The sequence below is a fragment of the Calliphora vicina genome, chromosome 3 (assembly GCF_958450345.1).
Source record: "Calliphora vicina chromosome 3, idCalVici1.1, whole genome shotgun sequence".
Lineage (NCBI taxonomy): Eukaryota > Metazoa > Arthropoda > Insecta > Diptera > Calliphoridae > Calliphora > Calliphora vicina.
Window position 1 is genome coordinate 57,768,646 of NC_088782.1, and position 23,864 is coordinate 57,792,509.

Here is a 23,864-nt window from a genome sequence, read left to right on the forward strand (position 1 = left end):
CTGTTTTATTTTAATTCTCTCTCTCATAATACTCACCTATATCCAGTGCTATTTCATTGCGCGCCGTTACAAAATCCTCATAGGAGGCCTCATGCAAATCCTCCAAATGCTTACAGTGCTCCAGCGACAAGTCTTGTTTGGGCAATTGATATGAGATCTGCTGCTCTCGATAACGTGCTCCCTCACTACCGATTTTTGGCACTTTTTCCGTTGGCAATTGTTCGAAATAGCGATTGATGCGCGATGAGACACGTATGCCTGGCGGTACCCATGTGTAGCCCAGGTCACGTGGCTCAACGCCCGATTCGGCTGGTGAGACGACTTTGAAACCCAAACGTTCGTGCACGGATGTGGTTTGTTGTTGGTATATGGCATGAGCTTCGCGGGGACATTTGCAGGATTGGCAAGTTTTTCTGAAAGAAAAAACAAAAAAATTAAGGGGAAGTTAATAATCATGGTTTGTTTTTCAATATTTAAAGTAAAGTTTAATGTAAAGAAAATAATACTTTTCAGTGCCTTAAAAAATACGTAACCACTAAATAAAATATATTTGAATTCTTTTATTTATTTTCAAAAACTCCTTTTACTTAAGAGAATTCAAAACAAATATTTAGTTTTGTTTGCTATAAAAAGTGGTTACGCTTTTTTGAGTAAATATTTGCAATGTGTGACCGAACGTTTACAGACAGTAATGGTCACTAATGACTCCAATTAATTTGTTTTGTATCATTTGACACGTATGAGCTTTTACGTAGTATTGAGAGAAGTCAATTGGTTACTTTATACATCCCAGGTAAACTGTCACTTTAGTGTCTCTAAGTAATCTAGAAAGTAGTTATCTTACCCACCAGCACACAGTGGGACAGAACCACCTTGTCAGAAGGTCAATGGGAATCCTGCAATTCCTAAAAATTGGAGCAAAAATCCCAAAAAATCTATTTTTTAAAATTTTGACCATAGGGTCCACATTTCCTTTGGGGCTGGGAAAATACTTTGGGGATAAATATGGAACACATCAAGGTTTCTAAAGCTGCTTCCCGTTTTTTGATGCCAGCTTTGGGATTTTAAAACATGGGGCTATTTATCTCTTTTTTTATAAAAAGAGATAAATAGCACACAAAAGCATTGTTTTTAAAGACCTAGCAGAGCGATTTCCAAAAATATAAAAAGCTTTGAAATCGCATGAGAAACAAACAAATTTATAGGGTCCATTTTAATAGCTTAAACTCGAATACTCCTTATCTACACCCAAGTCAAATTTTATTCCGATCGGAAATCAAAAAAATTTGATTCTGCCCCACTGTTCATCAGCAGTTAGAGTGTTGTTGGAGAAATGTTTGGTTACAAGCAAGACGTCTTTCCATCTGACTATTTGAGATCAATTAACTATCAGACAGTATCCTCTAAACTAATCACAACCTTAGTATTAGCATATTTATAAAAATTTATTTTCTAAACCACCTCACTGTCCGTCCATTAAAAGTTTTTTTATTTAAAAATATCGTTTTGTGTGTGACGTTTTTTGTTTTGATATTTTCTACTCATTACTCATACGCCTTAATCATGACTACACTTTAATGTTAATGTACAACTACAGCACACTGTTAAGTGGAATGAATCTGTTTAAAAGCTTTATTACTGTTAATGCCATTGAAAAAGCTTCATTCTGCACCAACTACATACTCTTTTATATATGTGATAAAGCTTTTTTAACAAAGCTTTACAACAAAAATTGTGTAGTTTCATATTTAAAACGTTATTTTTGGAATATTTTAAAATGTTTTTAATAAGTTTAAAATTTTAATCAAGTTTTTCGAACTTTTTTTTTATTAATTTTTTTAATAAAGAATTTTATAAAATTAAGTGTAACTGTGAAGTACTTATGCCTTTTAAATAATTTAAACATTTTGCAAGATTTTAATAAATTAAGCATTTGTTGAAGGAATCCATTATTTATTCAATTAGCAGTTTTATTCATTGGCACTTAATTATTATAATAGACAAATATTTTTATTATTACTTTTTTTAATTCTTATTAAAAACATATATTTCTTTAAGTTCTTAATGACATTTTGCAAAATTTAAGAGGTCACAAGTGTTTCAAAATTAAAGCAAGATTTGAATTAAATAGAAAACATATAGGGTTTGATAATTTTTGAAAATTTAAACCTTTTAGGGGAGAATGAGGGTAAAAAGTGTATTTTGGTACCTTTTTAACCCTTTTAAACCAATAAACATAGAAATAAATTTCAATTTGTATTCTTTACTTATTAAAAACTAACAAATATAATGTTTGGTACTTTTTGGAAATTCAAACAATCTAGGGGTAGGCAAACATTTTATTTATTTTTGGTACTTTTGTCTTAAAATAATGTTTTTCTATGAATTTATATAGACAAATAAATCTTTTTTAAAGATGATCAGAATATGAGGAAACACTAAAATTGTACCATGTGAAGGTATTTAGAGCTTATTACAACATTTTAAGAGCAAAAATAATTGTTTAAATTGACTATATTTAATTTTTTAAATATAATTAGTATATTTTAGGCTAAGATGGCGGCGAAAACTAAGCGCCCAATTAGCATGTCGTATGAAATGAATTTGTATCTGATTATTTTTTGCTATTATAACTTTGTTTTTGAAACCGAATATATATTGGGTTATTTAGTTTTTAGGTTTTGAAAAATTTATTGTTTTACTATAAGAGAAAAATCTGTCGCGTACGGTATGTCCCGTACGATATTAAATTTTATTTATTATAAAGTAATCCAAAGATTGTTTTCATTTAAATAGAGGGCAAATTATTTTGTTTACTGTAAGAAATTAAAAGAAAAAATAACACCTCTCACGATTCGCATATTACTTCCGTTTTATGTCACGTACGTTATACCCTTATTTTCCTCGATATTTTGGACAACAATGTTTCGAAAGTACTTATTATTTTTTTAAAATATAGTACCCTCTGGTTGGAACATAAAGACTAAATTATTTTTCAGATACTCTTATTTTTGCAAAATCTATACCACTCTATAGACGTACAAATGTCACGTACGATGACATGAAATTGCTCATATGGATATTTTTATTATGACCTTTCACTACGATACTGAAATTTATTTATATAAACATGTTATTATTTCAAAGGGGGCAGAAATGTACCAAAAAGGGGTACACATTTTATGCGAAATTTTCCAAATTTTGATAAAACTTTAAAGATTCGTTTCTGCACATAAAAATCTCAAATATCTTGGGTAAACAGTTTGACACTTTTTCAAAATATTCCCATTAGATGATGTATCTTTTTAACGCGGTTTTTGTTTTTAATAACTTAGTTTTTTCCCTTTTCTCATTTTTCCTATTCAAATTCAATGGGAAAAAACTCCCGGAGAACAAACTCCCGTGTAATTTTTTATTCATAATTGGGCTGATTATACAAATAAAACTACAGAGTGAATGAGAATTAAAGACACTCAAGTTTTGCTTCGAAAATATCGTATTTTCTACCAACAAAGCGTCATACGAGGGAAGTTTTGCTTTACTTCTGTAATGTATTCCATCGGTTTCAACATGCGACGGTCAAGAATTGGTGGCATTACTGCATGAAAACTGTTGTCATACTCAACAAGAGCTTGCAAAATCATTGGGAGCTACTCAGAATTCATCCAATAGCAGGGAAATTGGTTACCATACGATTGAAGCCGAGAGACCTTGAAAGACGATTTTGTATGTCCGAAAAATTATGCTTGAACGCTCATTTTTGCACTGAATTATTACATGACGATAACCAAAAACCAGCCAAATATGTGCCATGGATATTTGGCTTTTGTGGCGATTCGGTAGTTCTCTGTATTTGGTGGAGAAATAGGATCCTATCTATTATGATCAGCTGTAATCTGATCAGACTAGCACAGGGAAACATTACGAGAACGCAACTGATTTGCAGCGATCATTGGCCGAAAAATGCCCAGAATATGCGGCCAGACATGAAACTGAAATATCAATCATGACAGTGCTCGGCCACATTATGCAGTATCTGTTAAAAAGTATTTAGAATAAAGTGGTTGACTACTATTTGTTTCCATCGATGCAAAACGCTCTCTCTGGGATACGCTTCACTTTGGAACAGACTATCCTATATTGGCTTGTTTCGTTCTTGGCCTCTAAATATGATCAGTTCTTTTGGCTCGGTATCCATATGTTGACAGAAAGATGGGAAAGAGGTCATAGCTAATATTGGCCAATGAATGAGAATACAAAGGGGGTAATTAATGATACTTTTTCATTATTATTCCTTTTTGTCTAAAAAAACTCATTTGAGGAGTTTTATTTTTCCCGTCAGAAAAAAAAATATCATTGGAAAAGTTTTATTTTTTCCGTCATAAAAAAAGTCATTTGAGGAGTTTTTTTGTTTATTTTATAGATGTCAATTTACATATAATGGAGTTTTATTTTCTGACGGGAAAAATAAAACTCCTCAATTGAACTTTTTTTGACTCTTAATACTCTTTTTTTTAAGAGTTTAATGCGAATTTTTATTTTTACGTTGAATAATAACTGTTTAAGATGCATTTTAAAGTCACAAAATAACTGTTATAAAATAACTTTTTTGATATTACTTATAACTCTTACGGTCCCTGGTCTATTGATTATTAGATAATCACAGGCAAATAATGCTCTATGTATCATTAAAAACTACATTATCGTTATTAAATAATTAAAATTATTTTTTTTAAAAATCCTTTCACAATTTTACTATGATTGGAGTAACAAAGCGAATAGCGATTGCTACTATATTATAAATCGGTTATGTAAAATATTTATTGTTTCATTCTAATTTGTAACTTACCTTACAATGAGATCATAAATTTCTTTTTTATCAAACACCTTACAATACGCATGTAAAACATTTAAACAGGCATAACGCATGCCAGTCCAAGGAACTTCAGTTGATGCCAATGCCTCCCATAAGGGGCAATCAGCATGACGATCCATGTCAAGCATTTTCACCATTTTATTCTTAACAATATTGTGTTAAAATCTTAAAAGTTTCTTTTACAATTTTCACACACTTGCAAATGTAATGAAGTCATTGGAACTAAAGCAAATATCACAAATTGTTTGAAGAGACTAGACAGATTGTTTTGTTTATTGTTAAAATCTAAAACAATTTAATTATTATTTTTTATTGTATGTTTATAAATAAATTCTATGGTATTTGTTTTTTGTTTCTGCTGATTAAAGCTATAAAATATTATTTACATAATTTTTTCAACGCCTAAATGGCCAATAAAATGACAAAAACATAAAAAGTTTTTAGTGGTAAATTTATGGTTGAATTGAACTTGTTGGTTTGTCTTTATGTTTTTATTTATTTTTTATTATAGAAATTTGAAATCACATGAAAATTTATTAAACATATGTTTCAGACTTTTCTATTTAGTTATTTTCTCAAGCATATTCATGGTTGTGTTATGAGTTTTCAATTTGTTTTTAGAATTTGCTCATTTAGCAAATGAATGGGTGGCAGAAATTATACTATTCCTCCCACTATCACCACCTCATCATTTTAAACGTCATCAGCACCATTATCATCATCGTTGTAGCACACTGTACACTATTTTTTTCTTCTCTATTTAATGATACTCCCCTGTGCTTCCAAATGATGATGATCATGATGAAGTATAACCAACAACTGACTAGTGTGTGAGAAATTTCTTTCGTTACAGTGGTTTTAAAGATGATTTGGAACTTTAATTTTTAAAATAAATAGTTGTAAAACACTTCACCTTCAACTTCTTTATAAAAAAACTTGAATAAATGATCGTAAGCGATCATCAATTGGCGAAATGATGGTGATTTTAGATCTGCCTGGATGAAATTATAGCAAAAGCAACAAAATGATACCAACAAGTGAGTATTCGTAACAAACGGAAGTTAAATAATCCATTTCTCTAAACTTCAATGGATGATCGTAAGTGATACTCAATCGGCGTATAAAGAATAGGGATTCTTCTTTTTACGTATGTTAAAAAATTTCTATTTAATCTTTCCTGCAATTACTTTAACTTTTCAAATCACTGTGCCTCTTTTAATAATACATAAAATTATTTAAATGAAAATTGATTTAATTGAATTTTTACGCTGCATTCCTGCTTCAAAACAACTAAATACACATACCCCATTTGTATTATTGTTTTTCTCTTAAAAGATAAACATTGTTTTTTCTTGTACAATTTTCCCAATTTTTATACCCTACACCACCATAGTGGGGAGGGTATTATGCGTTTGTGCAGATGTTTGTAACGCCCAAAAATATTAGTCTAACACCCACCTTAAAGTATACCGATCGACTTAGAATCACTTTCTGAGTCGATTAAACGATGTCCGTCCGTCCGTCTGGTTGGCTGGCTGGCTGGCTGGCTGGCTGGCTGGCTGGCTGGCTGGCTGTCCATGTAAACCTTGTGCGCAGAGTACAGGTCGCAATTTTGAAGATATTTCGATCAAATTTGGTACATATTTCTTTTTCGGCCCAAGGACCAAGCCTATTGAAACTGGCTGAAATCGGTCCATTATTTCACCTAGCCCCCATACAAATGTCCCCTCGAAATTGGACTTTATCGGTCATAAATGTTGAATTTATATATCTATCTACACAAATTTCGCTCCAAATAAGTTTTATATATACAAAATTCATGTCACCAAATTTTGTTACGATCGGTCCATAATTAGTCATAGCTCCCATATAGACGCGCTTCCGAAAATCACTTTAACGTGCATAAATCGCTTAAAAATGTTGGTAAACACATAAAATTCAACATAGTTAACTTTCATATAGACATAAATCACACGCCCTAATTTCATGGTGATCGGTCCATAATTGGACATAGCCCCCATATAAGGCCCAAATCCAAATTCCAAAAATCACTCAAAAATATAAATTATTGATATTTTAAAAGAAAAATATTTTTACTCATTTACTTGGTGTAGGGTATTATATGGTCGGGCTTGACCGACCATACTTTCTTACTTGTTTTTTTTTTGCAGAAGTATGGAAATATTGAACAATTTAAGGCAACATTTTAATAATAATACAATTATTTTTAAATAAACATTTTATTTAAAAGAATGTTAAACACAAGCTCTTCAAAATATTTTATTGCGAGAGAAAAAAATCTTAAGTGTTAGTGTTATTAAGATGTTATTATGGAAGTACATACTTGGAAGAGTATTTGGAGGTATGGGTATCTAAGTGTGTTAGAAGACATTTAATGATTACCCAGCCAACATAATAATATTTAAATGTTGAACAATTTCAGTACAAGTTTTTGAAAATCAAAAGTAAAATTATTTTGATGGCAGCCTCATCATCATCAACTTTGACAAAGTGAAACATTTGTCAATAGCATGTAAAAATGAAATCTAGAATTACCTTGTTTGAATACAGGGTATCATAGTTGACCCTTCCAGAATGTAAAAAAAAACTTATAGCGTTTGAAATAAATAAAATATGTTACTAAATTCACGCATGATTGGAATTTGCCGGCATTTTGGACATTAAAGTGTTATTAACCTTTACAACAGAGAGTTTAGGATCAGTTAAAATTAAGCATCTTGATATTCGCGAAAAAAATTATTGACTTAGAAACAATACATAATTTGACGTACTAAAAAAATTGTTTAAATTTTGAAAAAAATATTTGACTGATTTTGGATTAAAAATAATAATAAATCGAATCGTTCAAACAGAAGGTCATGATTACAATCAAACTAAATGACTCTTTTGTGAATTGCACAATCGATAATCAAGTAATCCTTTAGTAATGACGAGGATGGGTCAATAAGTCCGCGACATTTTGAATTTCCCGGCTCTTAACTAAAAGGGCAACAATGCACCTGTCAACAGGCATCTGTCAGTTGACTTCTGTCAAAATTTGAACAAACTTCGACATTTAGTTTGTGTGTGACAGCCATTGATAGCAGACTACCTCGTGACTTGAGGAGAAATTGGAAAAAAGTGAATTTCGTCTACTCATTAAGCATAAATTTTTGCGGAAAAAACCATCACTCAAATCAAGGCTAAATTTGATAAATACTATAGGAACTCTGCATCGTAAATTCAGAACGATTCCATAAAAGTTGTTTTGAAGTAAAAATTTCGGATAAAATCAATTGAACTATCAAATCAAGTGAACTATGTATATTGAAATTTGGGAAAAATTGATTGATTTTAAAACAATAGTTTGAAAAACTAAAAATACACATGGATTATATCAAGGCATAAGGTATTGAGATCGATTTTTTTCGAATATTTTCAACAGAATGTTATGGTGATTGAAAATTAATGAAATGACTCTTTTATGAATTCAAGAACCGATAAACGAGTATTTCTACAATAAATGCAAAGAATTCCTCAACTGCTTCAAGAAAAAAATTTAGAAAAGTGTCTGTAGAAGACGCTATTCTATAGAAAAGTGTCTGTAAAATACGCTATTCTATATAAAAGAGTCTATAAAAGACGCTATTCTATAGAAAAGTGTCTGCAGAAGACGCTATTCTATAGAAAAGTGTCTGTAAAAGACGCTATTCTATATAAGTGTCTATAAAAGACGCTATTCTATAGAAAAGTGTCTATAAAAGACGCTATTCTATAGAAAAGTGTCTGTTAAAGACGCTATTCTATAGAAAAGTGTCTGTAAAAGACGCTATTCTATAGAAAAGTGTCTGTAAAAGACGCTATTCTATAGAAAAGTGTCTGCAGAAGACTCTATTCTATAGAAAAGTGTCTGCAGAAGACGCTATTCTATAGAAAAGTGTCTGCAGAAGACGCTATTCTATAGAAAAGTGTCTGCAGAAGACGCTATTCTATAGAAAAGTGTCTGTAAAAGACGCTATTCTATAGAAAAGTGTCTGTAAAAGACGCTATTCTATAGAAAAGTGTCTGCAGAAGACGCTATTCTATAGAAAAGTGTCTGTAAAAGACGCTATTCTATAGAAAAGTGTCTATAAAAGACGATATTCTATATAAAAGTGTCTATAAAAGACGATATTCTATAGAAAAGTGTCTGTTAAAGACGCTATTCTATAGAAAAGTGTCTGTAAAAGACGCTATTCTATAGAAAAGTGTCTGTAAAAGACGATATTCTATAGAACAGTGTCTGTAAAAGACGCAATTCTATAGAAAAGTGTCTGTAAAAGACGCTATTCTATAGAAAAGTGTCTGCAGAAGACGCTATTCTATAGAAAAGTGTCTGTAAAAGACGCTATTCTATATAAAAGTGTCTATAAAAGACGATATTCTATAGAAAAGTGTCTGTTAAAGACGCTATTCTATAGAAAAGTGTCTGTAAAAGACGCTATTCTATAGAAAAGTGTCTGTAAAAGACGATATTCTATAGAACAGTGTCTGTAAAAGACGCAATTCTATAGAAAAGTGTCTGTAAAAGACGCTATTCTATAGAAATGTGTCTGTAAAAGACGCTATTCTATAGAAAAGTGTCTGTAAAAGGCGCTATTCTATATAAAAGTGTCTATAAAAGACGCTATTCTATAGAAAAGTGTCTGTTAAAGAAGCTATTCTATAGAAAAGTGTCTGTTAAAGACGCTATTCTATAGAAAAGTGTCTGTAAAAGACGCTATTCTATAGAAAAGTGTCTGTAAAAGACGCTATTCTATAGAAAAGTGTCTGTAAAAGGCGCTATTCTATATAAAAGTGTCTATAAAAGACGCTATTCTATAGAAAAGTGTCTGTTAAAGAAGCTATTCTATAGAAAAGTGTCTGTTAAAGACGCTATTCTATAGAAAAGTGTCTGTCATGTTTTGTAAGAAAGTAGTATGGAGAAACATCATAGTAAACTTGGCAAAAAATAAATTGAAAATCCAAAATCAAACTAAAATGTTTGCTGGGTTAATATTTCGGCTCACCAGAGCTATAGTCTAGTACTGTCTTGCTGCCTCCCTACTATCTGGTTCTGAAGGTGTTTGTTTGCTTGTCTATGAGAATTTAAGTGCTTCTGTTCATTTTTGTTTTTGTACTTTCAAGATTCTTGTTGAGTGTATAATAAAATTAAGGTTTCTTTGCTGAACTTATTTATTTTTATACATTTGCAATTTTCTATTACGCTCAGCCTTTTATTATTTTTATTCTGGTGATAAGATTAAAAAGCCATAAAAAAAGGTGAGTACACTTTTTGGTATGTCGAAAAAATGTTGTTTAAAGATCTGTTTTTTTGCTCAATAAAAACAACAAATATTTCTAAAAAGGTATTGTAAATAGATGGATGTTTGACAGACTTTATTATTTACTTTTTATTATGTCATTATTAAGTCTGTACAATAATAAACAAAAAATATGGTTTGAAATGTTGAAGAAGGAAGGAGTCTTTTAAAAAACGATAAAATATTTTTGGGAAAATTAACCCAAAAAAGAAAATACAATTTCATTAATGTAACGTAGCAAAAAATAATAAAAAGCAATAAAGATTGTATTAAATGAATTGACTAGAATTAAATTTGAATTGGTGACATATCTAGATATCGGCAGTATTGTAACATTGAAAAATTCAAGGTAAATTTATTATTTATATGTACAAAAATTAACAAATTTTTATATATTAAGTGAAATAAAGCTTTTAATGATTTGTTATAAATAAAGGTTATTGAATTTTGATTTCGTTTTCATTATCATTATTTTGTATAAATTTGTATGAGTAGTTTCAATAAGTATTTTATCAAATTAAATTGAAATAAATATAGTAGATTACTCATTTAATACATGATGTCTATTCATAGAAATAATATAATATTTGCACAACAAATTCTTTAAAAAAAAGTTACTCATTTAGTGATACAATTAATTTACTTGCATGTAAAATAATTACCCTATGGGACATTTGTGTCAATTGTGTTAAACGTACTTTTGTGACTTGCGAAAAAAGTACATAGCACTTAACTGGTCTACATGTGTCAAAATGGTGACAACCTATCAGTAAAGTTTAAACTAGAACAAAATCTGAATCAATTTTACAAACACTTTTGTATGGAAATGAGTCTTGGACAGACACTTTTCTATATAGAATAGTGTATTTTTCAAGACACTTTTCTATATAGAAATAGTGTCTTTTGTAAGACACTTTTCTATACAGAAATAGTGTCTTTTGTAAGACACTTTTCTATACAGAAATACTGTCTTTTGTAAGACACTTTTCTATACAGAAATAGTCTCTTTTGTAAGACACTTTTCTATACAGAAATAGTGTCTTTTTCAAGACACTTTTCTGTATAGAAAATAGTGTCTTTTTCAAGACACTTTTCTATACAGAAATAGTGTCTTTTTCAAGACACATTTCTATACAGAAATAGTGTCTTTTTCAAGACACTTTTCTATACAGAAATAGTGTCTTTTTCAAGACACTTTTCTATACAGAAATAGTGTCTTTTTCAAGACACTTTTCTATACAGAAATAGTGTCTTTTTCAAGACACTTTTCTATACAGAAATAGTGTCTTTTTCAAGACACTTTTCTATACAGAAATAGTGTCTTTTTCAAGACACTTTTCTATACAGAAATAGTGTCTTTTTCAAGACACTTTTCTATACAGAAATAGTGTCTTTTTCAAGACACTTTTCTATACAGAAATAGTGTCTTTTTCTGGTCTACATGTGTCAAAATGGTGACAACCTATCAGTAAAGTTTAAACTAGAACAAAATCTGAATCAATTTTACAAACACTTTTGTATGGAAATGAGTCTTGAACAGACACTTTTCTATATAGAATAGTGTATTTTTCAAGACACTTTTCTATATAGAAATAGTGTCTTTTGTAAGACACTTTTCTATACAGAAATAGTGTCTTTTGTAGAAATAGTGTCTTTTTCAAGACACTTTTCTATACAGAAATAGTGTCTTTTTCAAGACACTTTTCTATATAGAAATAGTGTCTTTTTCAAGAGACTTTTCTATATAGAAATAGTGTCTTTTTCAAGACACTTTTCTATATAGAAATAGTGTCTTTTTCAAGAGACTTTTCTATATAGAATTGGTGTCTTTTTCAAGACACTTTTCTATATAGAATTGGTGTCTTTTTCAAGACACTTTTCTATATAGAATTGGTGTCTTTTTCAAGACACTTTTCTATATAGAATTGGTGTCTTTTTCAAGACACTTTTCTATATAGAATTGGTGTCTTTTTCAAGACACTTTTCTATATAGAATTGGTGTCTTTTTCAAGACACTTTTCTATATAGAATTGGTGTCTTTTTCAAGACACTTTTCTATATAGAATTGGTGTCTTTTTCAAGACACTTTTCTATATAGAATTGGTGTCTTTTTCAAGACACTTTTCTATATAGAATTGGTGTCTTCTTCAAGACACTTTTCTATATAGAATTGGTGTCTTTTTCAAGACACTTTTCTATATAGAATTGGTGTCTTTTTCAAGACACTTTTCTATATAGAATTGGTGTCTTTTTCAAGACACTTTTCTATATAGAATTGGTGTCTTTTTCAAGACACTTTTCTATATAGAATTGGTGTCTTTTTCAAGACACTTTTCTACATAGAAATAGTGTCTTTTTCAAGACACTTTTCTATATAGAATTACTGTCTTTTTTAAGACACTTTTCTAAAGAGTAGTGTATTTTACAGACTTTATGATTAAATAAAAAAACCAAAAAAAAACCTGTGTTTTCTAAATAATTCTATATTTAGAGGTAGCAAAAATTCGCATTACTTTCTTGGGATCAATATTTGAAAACAACTTGAATAAAATTGTTTAACTAATACAAATCAAAATCTAGAACAGAAACATACATCAAAAAAAAAAAAAACACAAATATAGTTTGAAAACAAAATATTCCAGTGAAATGAAGACATCACCTCTAATAGACAGACCATATAAATAAAAACAAATAAAAAGTAAAAACAAAAAAATTGTGATAAAAATTGAAATTAAAATTAAACAAATAAATGAACCTAAATACAAAAAAAACAAATGTTATTAAACACACAAAAAAAAAAACAATAATAAAATCTGAAAAATAAAAATAATCAAAACAATTCCTCTAACATTGAATGCCCTTGATTTCAATAAATTTACAAAGAGGTGTCAGAGATTAGAGGTACAAGTTCAAAAACACATCTGGAATATACACAAACAGTTTTCGATTTACTGCCCACTGTATCATTTACAAGAGTCGGATTGTATGTATGACCATATGTAAAGTAAGTGTACACAGCACGAGTAATTGATAACAAATCTCCATCATTAAATAAATTCAAATACCCGTACCAGCCAGTCCATGCCAACATTCATCCAACCAACCATTTATATTTGAAATAGCTAAATACTACAATACAAATTGAATACAAATTGATTTAATTGCAAAAATATAATGTTTGTACATTGATATTTGTAGCAAACAAATAAATTATATTTTGGATCCCAAAACGCCAATATGGAGATAACAAACGGTAGCGTATGTTGGAGAATCGAAAGTGTTTAGATTATTTCTAATTGATTGTTTTAATTACCTTCAACTTTCTCATATAATATAAATGTGGTAGATATGTATTTCGGCAACAAAAATTCAATTAATTGGGACAAGTTAATGTTAGTTTTTAGCTAATTTTATTCATTAGTAATATTCTTGGAGATACTGACTTGAAAATGCTGGAAATTTTTTTTTCAAATTATTAGCTTTTATTTTGAAACATTTGTAGAATCTAAATTTATTTTAAGTTTTGGCCATTGTTAGCTATGACCCTTTCCCATCCTTCTGATAACATATGGATTCCGAGTCATGATAAATGCTCATCTTTTGAGGCCAAGAATGATTCAAGCCATCCGGCATTGACTGTTCCAAAGTGAATCGTATCCCTGAGAGAGCATTCTACATCGATCGAAACAAATAGTAATCGGACGGAGCACGGTCTGGACTATAAAGCGGGTGAGGAAAAACTTCCCAACCACTTCATTCTAGATACTTTTTAACAGATATTGCAATATGTGGCCAAGCATTGCACAGTGGGGCAGAATCAAGATTTTTTTGGAAATCAATCTGGCTTTTGTAAATGGCTGATCCGATTGCAATTATATTTGACATGGACGTAGCCAGGGAGTATTCGAGTTATTAAAATGGGCCGTACTAATGCTTCAGGGGCGGTGCTATGAGGGCTCAAAGTAGGATACCTTCGACAAGTAACATTTTTAAACCATTTTTTTGTTTCCCTCCGATTTCAAATATTTTTATATTTTTGGAAAGCGCTCGGCTAGGTCTTGCGTGTGCTATTTATCTCTTATAATTTCCGAGTTATAGGCAATACAGAATTAAAATTTTAAAATTTTGCCATACCTTGGTCCGCTTTTTTAAAAATATAGGCCGTACTTTTGGACCGAATGGACTCGATTATTTTTTGTTAGTTAGAAAACTAAATTACCAATAATATCCAGAGCAATATCAATTATGGATCCAAAAATAAACGATTTTCAATTTAAAAATTAAAAAAATAGATTTTTTCTGTTTTTTGTTTTTTTATTAAAAAAAAAACTTTCTTTAGAAACATATAACAATTCTATGTTTTCTGTAAGTTATCTTTACGGAGAAGATTTTGGTATAAAAAACATTTCCTATTTTTCGAATATGTCGACACCACGACCTTCGGAATTTGATCTATTTTTCTAAAAATTTAAATTTTGGGCTTAGAAAACGTAAAGCAGTTTTGGAAACCTTGATGTGTTCCCTATTTATCCCCAAAGTATTTTCCCAGCCCCCAAGAAGCAGCATATCATAATAGATGGAAACCTTTTGCTCCCACCAAATGCATAGAATTACTTTAACGCCATTAATATTTGGCTTTAGTGTCGATTCGACTGGTTGGCCGGGCTTCTCATACGATCTCTTATGCTTCGGGTCTACGTCATGGTTCTTTTTTTATCCCAAGTATAGAGTCAGTGCAATCATGATTTTCTTTTACAGCATTCAAACATCATTCGGACATGCAAAATCGTCTTTAAAAGTCTCTCGACTTAAATTCGTATGGTACCCAATTTCCCTGGTTTTGGATGCAGCCTGCTGCTAGCAAATATATTGCTGCTTGAGTAGCTCCCAATGATTTCGCAAGCTCTTGTTGGGTTTGACAATAATCTTCATTGAGTAATGCCTTCAATTCGTGTCCTTCAAACGATTTTGACTGGCCTGGGCCATCTTTGTCTTCCGTGACAAAATCACCACTTCTGAACCGAACAAACCATCTCTCGCACGTTGAAACTTATGGAACACATTCATCAAAGCTTTTGCGGCCAATCCGCGTGCTTCAGAATACTTAATTCCTTCTCTATAGATATCACAAATTTCATACAGATTATAATTTCCACACCAGCAGTTTATTAATTTTCCAATCACCCCCCCACCCCCTCCTCTCTACCTTTAACTTAATTATAAATTTCTATTTATTGTAATTTTAATTCCATTTAAATACCATTCATTCATTTATTTATTAATGCAATTTAAATAAAATATTTCATATGCAAATTGATTTAGGTTTGCAACATCTTAAATAGTAAACACTTCAATTAATAACGTTTTAACAAATGTTGAATTCAATTAAAATCAACCGTGAGTTAGTTGTTCGGACGTCCAACAGCCAAAACCGGAAATAAATGTTGGAAAAATCTGAATCAATGATTCATAATGACGAACGACGCTGCTGATGTGATGTTTAAAAACGATAAACAAATATCATGAAATTGACATGTAAAGGACAGACGGACGCCAGCCAGCAAATAAATTGCATTAAAACCGCAAATTGCAATACATATTATTAATATTGTAAAAACGTATTGAACTTGAGTAAATTTATATACAAAAAAAAAAGCTAAAAAAAATATTGACATTTTATGCAAATATGTGATACAATATAATATGTACTTTAATACGTATAATAAAGTGGAACATATGGGTATGAGATAATTTGGAAATAAAGGGTGTTTTAAAAGGAGATAATATTGGAATTGAATTAAATTTCGTATGGAGGAATCCTGCTTTTGGAGAAATCCAGCTTCTTGCAAAAGTTTTGAAATTGCTGATTAAGTAGCTCCCAATGAGTTTACAAGCTTTTCTTGGTTATGACAATAATCTTCATGGAGCAATGTCTACAATTCTTGGCCTTCAAAATTTTTTGGCTGGTCTGGCCAATCTTTGTTTTCCGTGTCAAAATCACCACACAAACCATCTCTCGCTCGTTTAAACCGATGAAACACATTCAAAATAAGCTTTGGTGAGCAATCGGTGATATTCAGCGTCACTTTTTTCAAATTAAAGAAGTAAAGCAAAACTTCCCGTATGTGACGACGATTTCACAGTGGGGCAGAATCAAAATTTTTTGAAAATAAATCTGGCATTTCTAAACGGCTGGTCCGATTGGGATAAAATTTGACGTGGGCGTAGCCAAGGAGTATTCGAGTTTATGTTATTAAAATACTTAAACTCCAGGAGCGGCGCTATGGTGGCTCAAAGTAGGTTACCTTTGTCCTAAAATTTATAAACACGTGCCATTTTTTTTGTTTCCCTTCCAATATCAAAATGCAATATTTTTAAAGGACGGTTTTTTAAAGAGGCATATTTTTGAATGTAATTGACTTGAACTGTTTTTTGTTTTTTGACCAAAAATTTACTATTCCAAAAAAATTAGTTCGGAATAAATGTGGATCAAATTGTTCCTTATATTTGCAATCTTATTAAAATTTTGATACAAATTTCAGTTTTAGAAATTCATAAATCTATATATATTAAAATGAAATGGTCCATGTATGTGATGCCATTACATTGAGAACGGCTGGAGCGATTTGGCTGATTTTTTTTTTATTCGATTCGAAATTTTCAGGAAATGGTTTGTAAAGACAATAAATTCAAAAATTCGGGGTAAAACTCGGTCCAGTCAACTGTAATAAAAAAGCTACCTAAAGTATGCAGTACAAATTTATATATTTTATTTGCAAATAAATAAGAACAGGCAGGTGTATGTGGCTTGGAGAAACTTGAAGAATTAACATTAGTCAACTAGCATGTAATAAAATCTTTATTTATTAACAAAATTCAATGAAATTTTCAACGTTTTTTAAATATGGGCAATTCCATATCATAGTATCATAGTACGCCATATCATAGTACGTGACATTTGTACGCCTATAGAGTGGAATAGATTTTACAAAAATAAGAGTATCTGAAAAATAATTTCGTCTTTATGTTCCATTCAGAGGGTACTATATTTTAAAATAATAAAAAGTTCTTTCGAAATATTGAGCGAAATAAGGGTATATCGTACGTGACATAAAACGGAACTCATTTTGAGGTACATATAGAAATATGCGAAAATATTCGAATCGTGAGAGGCGTTATGTTTTCTTTTAATTTCTTACACTAAACGAAATATTTTTTCCTTTACAATACGTCATATTTAAATAAAAACAATCATTGGATGATTTTATAATAAATAAAATTTAATATCGTACGTGACATTTCAGGCTAAAACATACCTAAAACATTAAATAATGAAATTTTTTACATTTTATTATTTTCTTCTATGCAAATCATCTTGAAAAAAAGTTTCAAGGGTTTTTGTGTTTTCAGTAGTGGTAGCGATTCTCGTGGAATTGTCCATATGTCATTCTAAATAACAAAGTGTAAAAAAAAACTTGTCAAAAGGTCAAAGGGAATCCCGCAATTCCTAAAAATTGGAGCGAAAATCCCAAAAATGGTATTTTTTACAATTTTGCCCATAGAGTCCACATTTCCTTTGGAGCTGGAAAAATACTTTGGTGATAAATAGGGAACACATCAAGGTTTCCAATGCTGCTTTCCGTTTTTTTGGGATTTTAGAATCACATTGGGCCACTCATTGGGCCACATCCAAAGTTGAAATTTTGATAAAAAAAAAATAGGCCAAATTCCGAAGGGCCTAGAGCCGACATAATCGAAAAATAGGAGATGTTTTTTTAAACTAAAAGGTTCTCCGTTAAGATACCCTACAGAAAAACATAAAATTTTTATATTTTCTTAAATTTTTATGTTTTTTTAATAAAAAAAACAGCAAAAATCACTATTTTAAATTGAAAATCATTTATTTTTGGATACATAATTGTTATTGCTCTGAAGAAATTATAGCCGAGCGCTTTCTAAATATATAAAAATCGAATACTCCTTGCCTACGCCCACGTTAAATTTTATCCCGATCGGACCAGCCGTTTAGAAATGCCAGATTTATTTCCAAAAAATTTTGATTCTGTCCCACTGTGGATTCGTTGATACAAAATTCGAAATTTTCGGAGCAAAAAAAAATAATGTTCAATAACTAAGGGCCGTTTTCTCATTAGGTGATTATCTTTTTTCCCAACGAAAAACTGCAGATTAAAGAAATTTGGTTTTCTCAATGTCTCATTTGCTTCTATTCTGTCGCAAAGCTAACACGACCTCATCTGCCAATTATTTATTTATCATACAGATAAATTCAATCAGCTGACTGCTGTTCATAGTTTGTATGTGTTTGTGTTTTTGTAAACGAACTTAAATAGATTTTATAAAAAAAAAAGTTTAATAGAGGAATTAACATTAATTTGATGGAGGATGAACACGAAGAACATGAGTTCCAAGTGAATGCTGAAAAATTTTATCATGCCAGGCCTAACTACCTGGCAGACATGGAGGATAATGAATATTTCAAAAGATTCCGGCTGTCGATGGCCACGTTAAACAGCTGATTTATGTAAACATGTTGTCAATTGAAGGCAGGGTTCCCAACTTTCACATATATTTTGAGAGGTATTGCCAACTGAAAATAATCTTTTTTGACGGTATATTGAGAAAAACAAAATTGTTAACGGAAAGTTTATCGGGCTAATAAATATATGTCGACATTTAGTAACAGGCAGTTTGTCGATACATTGAGAAAACGGGCCTAAGTGTGAATAAATGAAAGAATATTTGACATATAATTTATTAAAAACTAGCTGACCGCCCTGTCTTCGCTAGGTAGCTATTTACTAATGTTAGTTCCTCAGGTTTCTCCAACAAATTTCTCTAATTAAGAAAAATGAGAAGTGACAAACTATCTCCTGAAAATTTAGAATCAAATAAAATAAAATCAGCCAAATCGTTGCAGCCGAACTCGCGTGATGCCATTACATACATGGACCATTTAATTTTTTGTATATATAGACAAAAACCGCGTTGTAAATAACGCATTTATAAGTCATACATCCAATAATATTAAATAAACTACTAAGATCCAATTCCCAACTTTTTTCAACACCCTGTCTGTCCTCTGCTCGCTACACGTAAAATTAATTTAAATGCTTCACAACTGCACACTTGAAACTTGATTTAATACGAATAATTATTTCGTGTTTGTTTTTCTTAATTCCTTTGCTTTTATAATTTTGGTTTCAGACTTTATTTGGCAATTGATAAAAATTATTGTATTTAATGCATTTTGAATGAAATAAATTGTAACATTTGTGAAGATTTATTTATTGTAATTGACTTGATGTTAATGACATTTCATTTTAACAAAAATTACAACATTTTTAGGCTTCCGGGAACTTTTATAAACAAAAACAAATGATTACAACTCAGGATTCATAATGGTGCTAAATAAATATGTATTAAATAATAGGTTAGTCTATAAATAGAGTCGATCAGTACGCAGACCACTGCCGTCAATGATTCAATTTTCTTCGTTTCACTAGAAAATAAATTAAATGCAGAGCAGTTAAACTTTCAAAATATTGAAAAACCGACCAAGTTGTTTAGAACTATTTCAGAATCTATATATATAAAAGAGTAACGTTACTGACTGACTGAATGACTGATTCATCATCCCACAGCCCAAACGACTGAAGCTAGAATCATGAAATTTTAACTGTGGGTTCCTTCCTCCCCAAAACGATCCACTAAGTGGGTAAAAAAGGGTAAATTCGGTAATCTTATATCTTCAAAACTAATAAAGATACAAAAAAACTTGAAATTGCATGTTACTCCATTTAAAAAATAAGCTGACAGGTGTTTCGTACTTTTTCGAAATTCGAAAATTTTAGGGGAGAAAACCGGTAAAAACTGTATTTTGGTACTTTTTTGGCACCCTAGTATCTTTTAAACCAATAAACATAGAAACAAAATTTAAATCGTATTCTTTACTTATCAAAAAATATAAGTTTGGTACTTTTTGGAAATTCGAACCCTTAAGGGATAAAAATTGTGTTTATTTTTGGTACTTTTTCAAAAAATATGTTTTTCTATAATTTGACATAGACATTCGAATATTTTACTATGAGCTCCTGCCACGATACAGAAAATTATTTTAGTAATATTTTACCAACGCAATGGGTATAAAAAAAGGTACCAAAAAGGGGATAAAATCGGGAAAATACATTTTATTGCAAATTATTAAACCGATTTGGTATTTTTTTTAACATTGGTTCCTGGATTCATACAAAAATTAACTAACAGGTTGTTATTTGCAATTCGAGTGCCATGGTGTATTTTAGGCCAAATCCGGGTAAAAAGTTTGGTACTTTTTTTAAAACATATTTATTATTGGGCACATATTTATTATTGGATTGAGACATGTCTGTAGCATAACATAAACAACTTTTGCAAAATGAAATATTTTTAAATTTCAAACTTGAGGGGTGTTCAAAGAGGAAAAGGGAAACTGGTACTTTTCTCCAAATGGTACCTTTTTAATATTTTAAATTATTTCATTTATCGACATTAAAGTTAGCTGATATGTATCTGAGTGAAGTTAGTATTATATTTAGGTACCAAAATGTGAGAACTGAACTATAGGTACTTTTTCATTCTTCTAATGGTACTTTTTTGAATTTTCTATAACAATGAACTTAGAAACATGATATTAAGCATATATGGTGCTAAGTGAGTGCGAATTCTAGGTGAAAATTTTTTGGTACTTTTGTAATTTCTTCACCAATGAATTTAGAAACATGAAATAAAGCTTACATGGGCCCGAGTGGGTGGGAATCCACAAGTGGCTGCTTTTTGGTACTTTTTCTATATTCTAATGGTACTTTTTGAATTTTCTATAATAATGGATATGAAATTATGCGTATATGGTCCTAAGTGAGTGAAAATTCAAGCGGATACTTCATGGTACTTTTTTTATTATAACGGTACTTTTTTAATTTTCTATTACAATGGACTTAGAAACATGAAATTAAGCATATATGGTCCTAAGTGAGTGAGAATTCTAGGTGAAGACTTTTTGGTACTTTTTCTTTATTCGAATGGTACTTTTTGTAATTTCTTCACCAATGTACCTAGAAACATGAAATAAAGCTTACATGGGCCCGAGTGGGTGGGAAACTACAAGTATATATGGTCCTAAGTGAGTGAAAATTCAAGGGGATACTTCATGATACTTTTCCATTAATCTAATGGTACTTTTTTGAAATTTCTATAACAATGGACTTAGACACATGAAATTAAACATATATGGTCCTAAGTGAGTTAGGAGTAGACTTTTTGGTACTATTTCTTTATTCCAATGGTATTTTTAGTAATTTCTTCACCAATGAATTTGCAAACATGAAATAAAGATTATATGGACCCGAGTGAGCGGGAGACTTAATAGTACTATTTCTTTCTTTTAATTGGGGTGGCGAAGCGCACCGGGTCAGCTAGTCGTTTCATAATTGTAATAGTAACAAGTACGAATATATTTATTTTTAATCCTGGCTGTGTCAACTTTGATGTTTTTGATTAAATTTGACATCTGTACTCCCTATATTGTCAAAGCTTAATTTCTTATATTTTTATATTCCAGTTCTAAGGTATTTATTACCCATTGTGCATCTGCTCACAAACAGTTTAAATTACCTCTATCCCTCAACAGCTAATTAAACTTGGAGAAAAATACACCCACACACCTTTTGCAAAAAGAAAAACAGCACACAAATAAACAACAATAAAAAGCATAAAATACAAGAATGAAATGAAATCCTTTAATTAAATTTTCACAACTAATTAAACCCTAAACTACCACACACTCTCTCTCTGTCTCTCCCTCTCTCACAATAAGCAATTATAGCGTTGTAATCTCAGCACTACTTATTACAATTGTAGTCAATTGTATGCGATAAAATCTGTAATCATGGGTGGTGGTTGCCGATAAATTATGAATCTCATTTCACTGGCAAGCGACAATCTCAACTGACTTTTGCAGCAATTCAATAAACATAATTAAATTGGTTTTGCAGTTGTAATGTTTTGTAAATTGTAATAAAGTCGACAAATGGAATCAATGTCAATTATACAATGCAATGTAAGGAAAATGCCAACCACTAGTAAGGTTGGCATAAATATAACAAGGAAATCTGGATAATGGCAACATGTAATGTCGTCTCCATTGACCGTAACGCAACTTATAGACGACAATTTTTCGAGAAAACTGTCGTCTATAAGTTGCGCTAATTGATGACTGATTTTCAAAGTAAATTTGGATAATTCGGTAGCATTGTTCAATCGCAAATCTATTCATGATGATTTGTCAGAGTATACTATCATAGATCTGGCCACGATAGACCAGTCGATAGTCTGAGGGTTGCGGGTTCGATTCCCGTCAGAGACTCTGGGTGTTCTGCAAACAAGCAAAAAGCTTCGCAGTTTGTGTTTTTTTTTTTAAATGTCAAAAAGAGAGCGCAGACAGTTCATTTGTCAGTTAACCCTTTCGTAAGTTCTATCGGTTTTAAAAAACACCCTTTATTAAGAAAAGTGAATATTTCATAAAAAGAGGCATCAAAGATTATATTTTTAAAAAAGTAAGTTCTTCTTTACTGTATAAACATCCAAATGTCACGTCCATACGATTTAGGTCTTTTTCAATAACCTTAAAATTTCATATTAAAAACTTACTTCCAAAGTAGTGAGTCTTTAATGTAAGAAATTTACGTGCAAAATTTTCGAGATGAGATCGGCCTTCAGTTCAGTTTGTGCGTTAATTTGTGGAGCGATTTCATTAAAATGGATCGTTATTGGACAACAAAACCCGTGTCTCGTTATCGTCCAGTGCTTTTAATCGAAAACATTGCTGCTGCAGTGGCTGAGAATGTTCAAGAACACACATCAACATCAACTCGTTTTCGTTCTCAGAAACTGAACATTTCTCGCACTTCTTTGAGATGAATTTTGCATAAAGACCTCATTGGGAAGGCTTACAAAGTTCAATTGGTCCAACAAGTGAAGCTTCATGACCATCCGATGCGTTTTCGATTCACCCAATGGGCTGAAGATTGTTTGGCAGGATATGAAAAATTTTACCGAAAAGTCGTGTTTTCAGCTGAATCTTATTTTCAGCTCGCCGTATATGGGGTTCGGAGAACCAACACGTAACTATTGAGAAGCCAATGCATCTACTATGAGTCACTGTTTGGTGTGGAGTTTAGGTTGGCGGCATCATTTCCACCGTTACCGTGCCATGCTCAACGAATTTTCGTTTCCAAAAATTCAAGAGAATGACATGGACGACATTTGGTTTCGAGGTTTTTTCCTTATATCTCAGCCATTTGTGGACCGATTTTCTCGATTTTAAATAGCAACCGAGCCGAAGGATTCCGGAGATATTGATGTATGAATCGTGTATGTAAGTTATTTGGGAGGCTTCGGAAAGTTGATTTCAACAGACAGACAGACAAACGGACATATCTTAATCGACTCCGCTATCTATAAGGATAGGATCGGAAATGAAAAATGTAGAAATTACAAACGGAATGACAAACTTATATATACCCTTCTCACGAAGGTCAAGGATATAAAAAACCTTGACAATCTTCATTTTGAACACAACCGACAATCTG

The 23,864-nt window shown here is 31.0% G+C and overlaps 1 protein-coding gene across 2 annotated transcripts in view; it reads right to left on the bottom strand.

The window, feature by feature from the left end:
• Window positions 1-23,864, bottom strand: part of Lmpt (Limpet) — a 335,549-nt gene that overhangs the window by 111,866 nt on the left and 199,819 nt on the right. The window contains exons 1-2 of one of the 2 annotated variants that reach the window (XM_065502736.1): window positions 4,850-5,075; window positions 37-413 (exon numbers count right to left, since the gene is read on the bottom strand). In XM_065502736.1, coding sequence (XP_065358808.1) covers window positions 37-413; window positions 4,850-5,013 — 541 coding nt within the window. In that variant the 5' untranslated portion in view covers window positions 5,014-5,075. Of the gene's footprint in view, window positions 1-36; window positions 414-4,849; window positions 5,076-23,864 lie in introns of those variants that run through there. The other variant, XM_065502735.1, reaches the window with a different exon arrangement.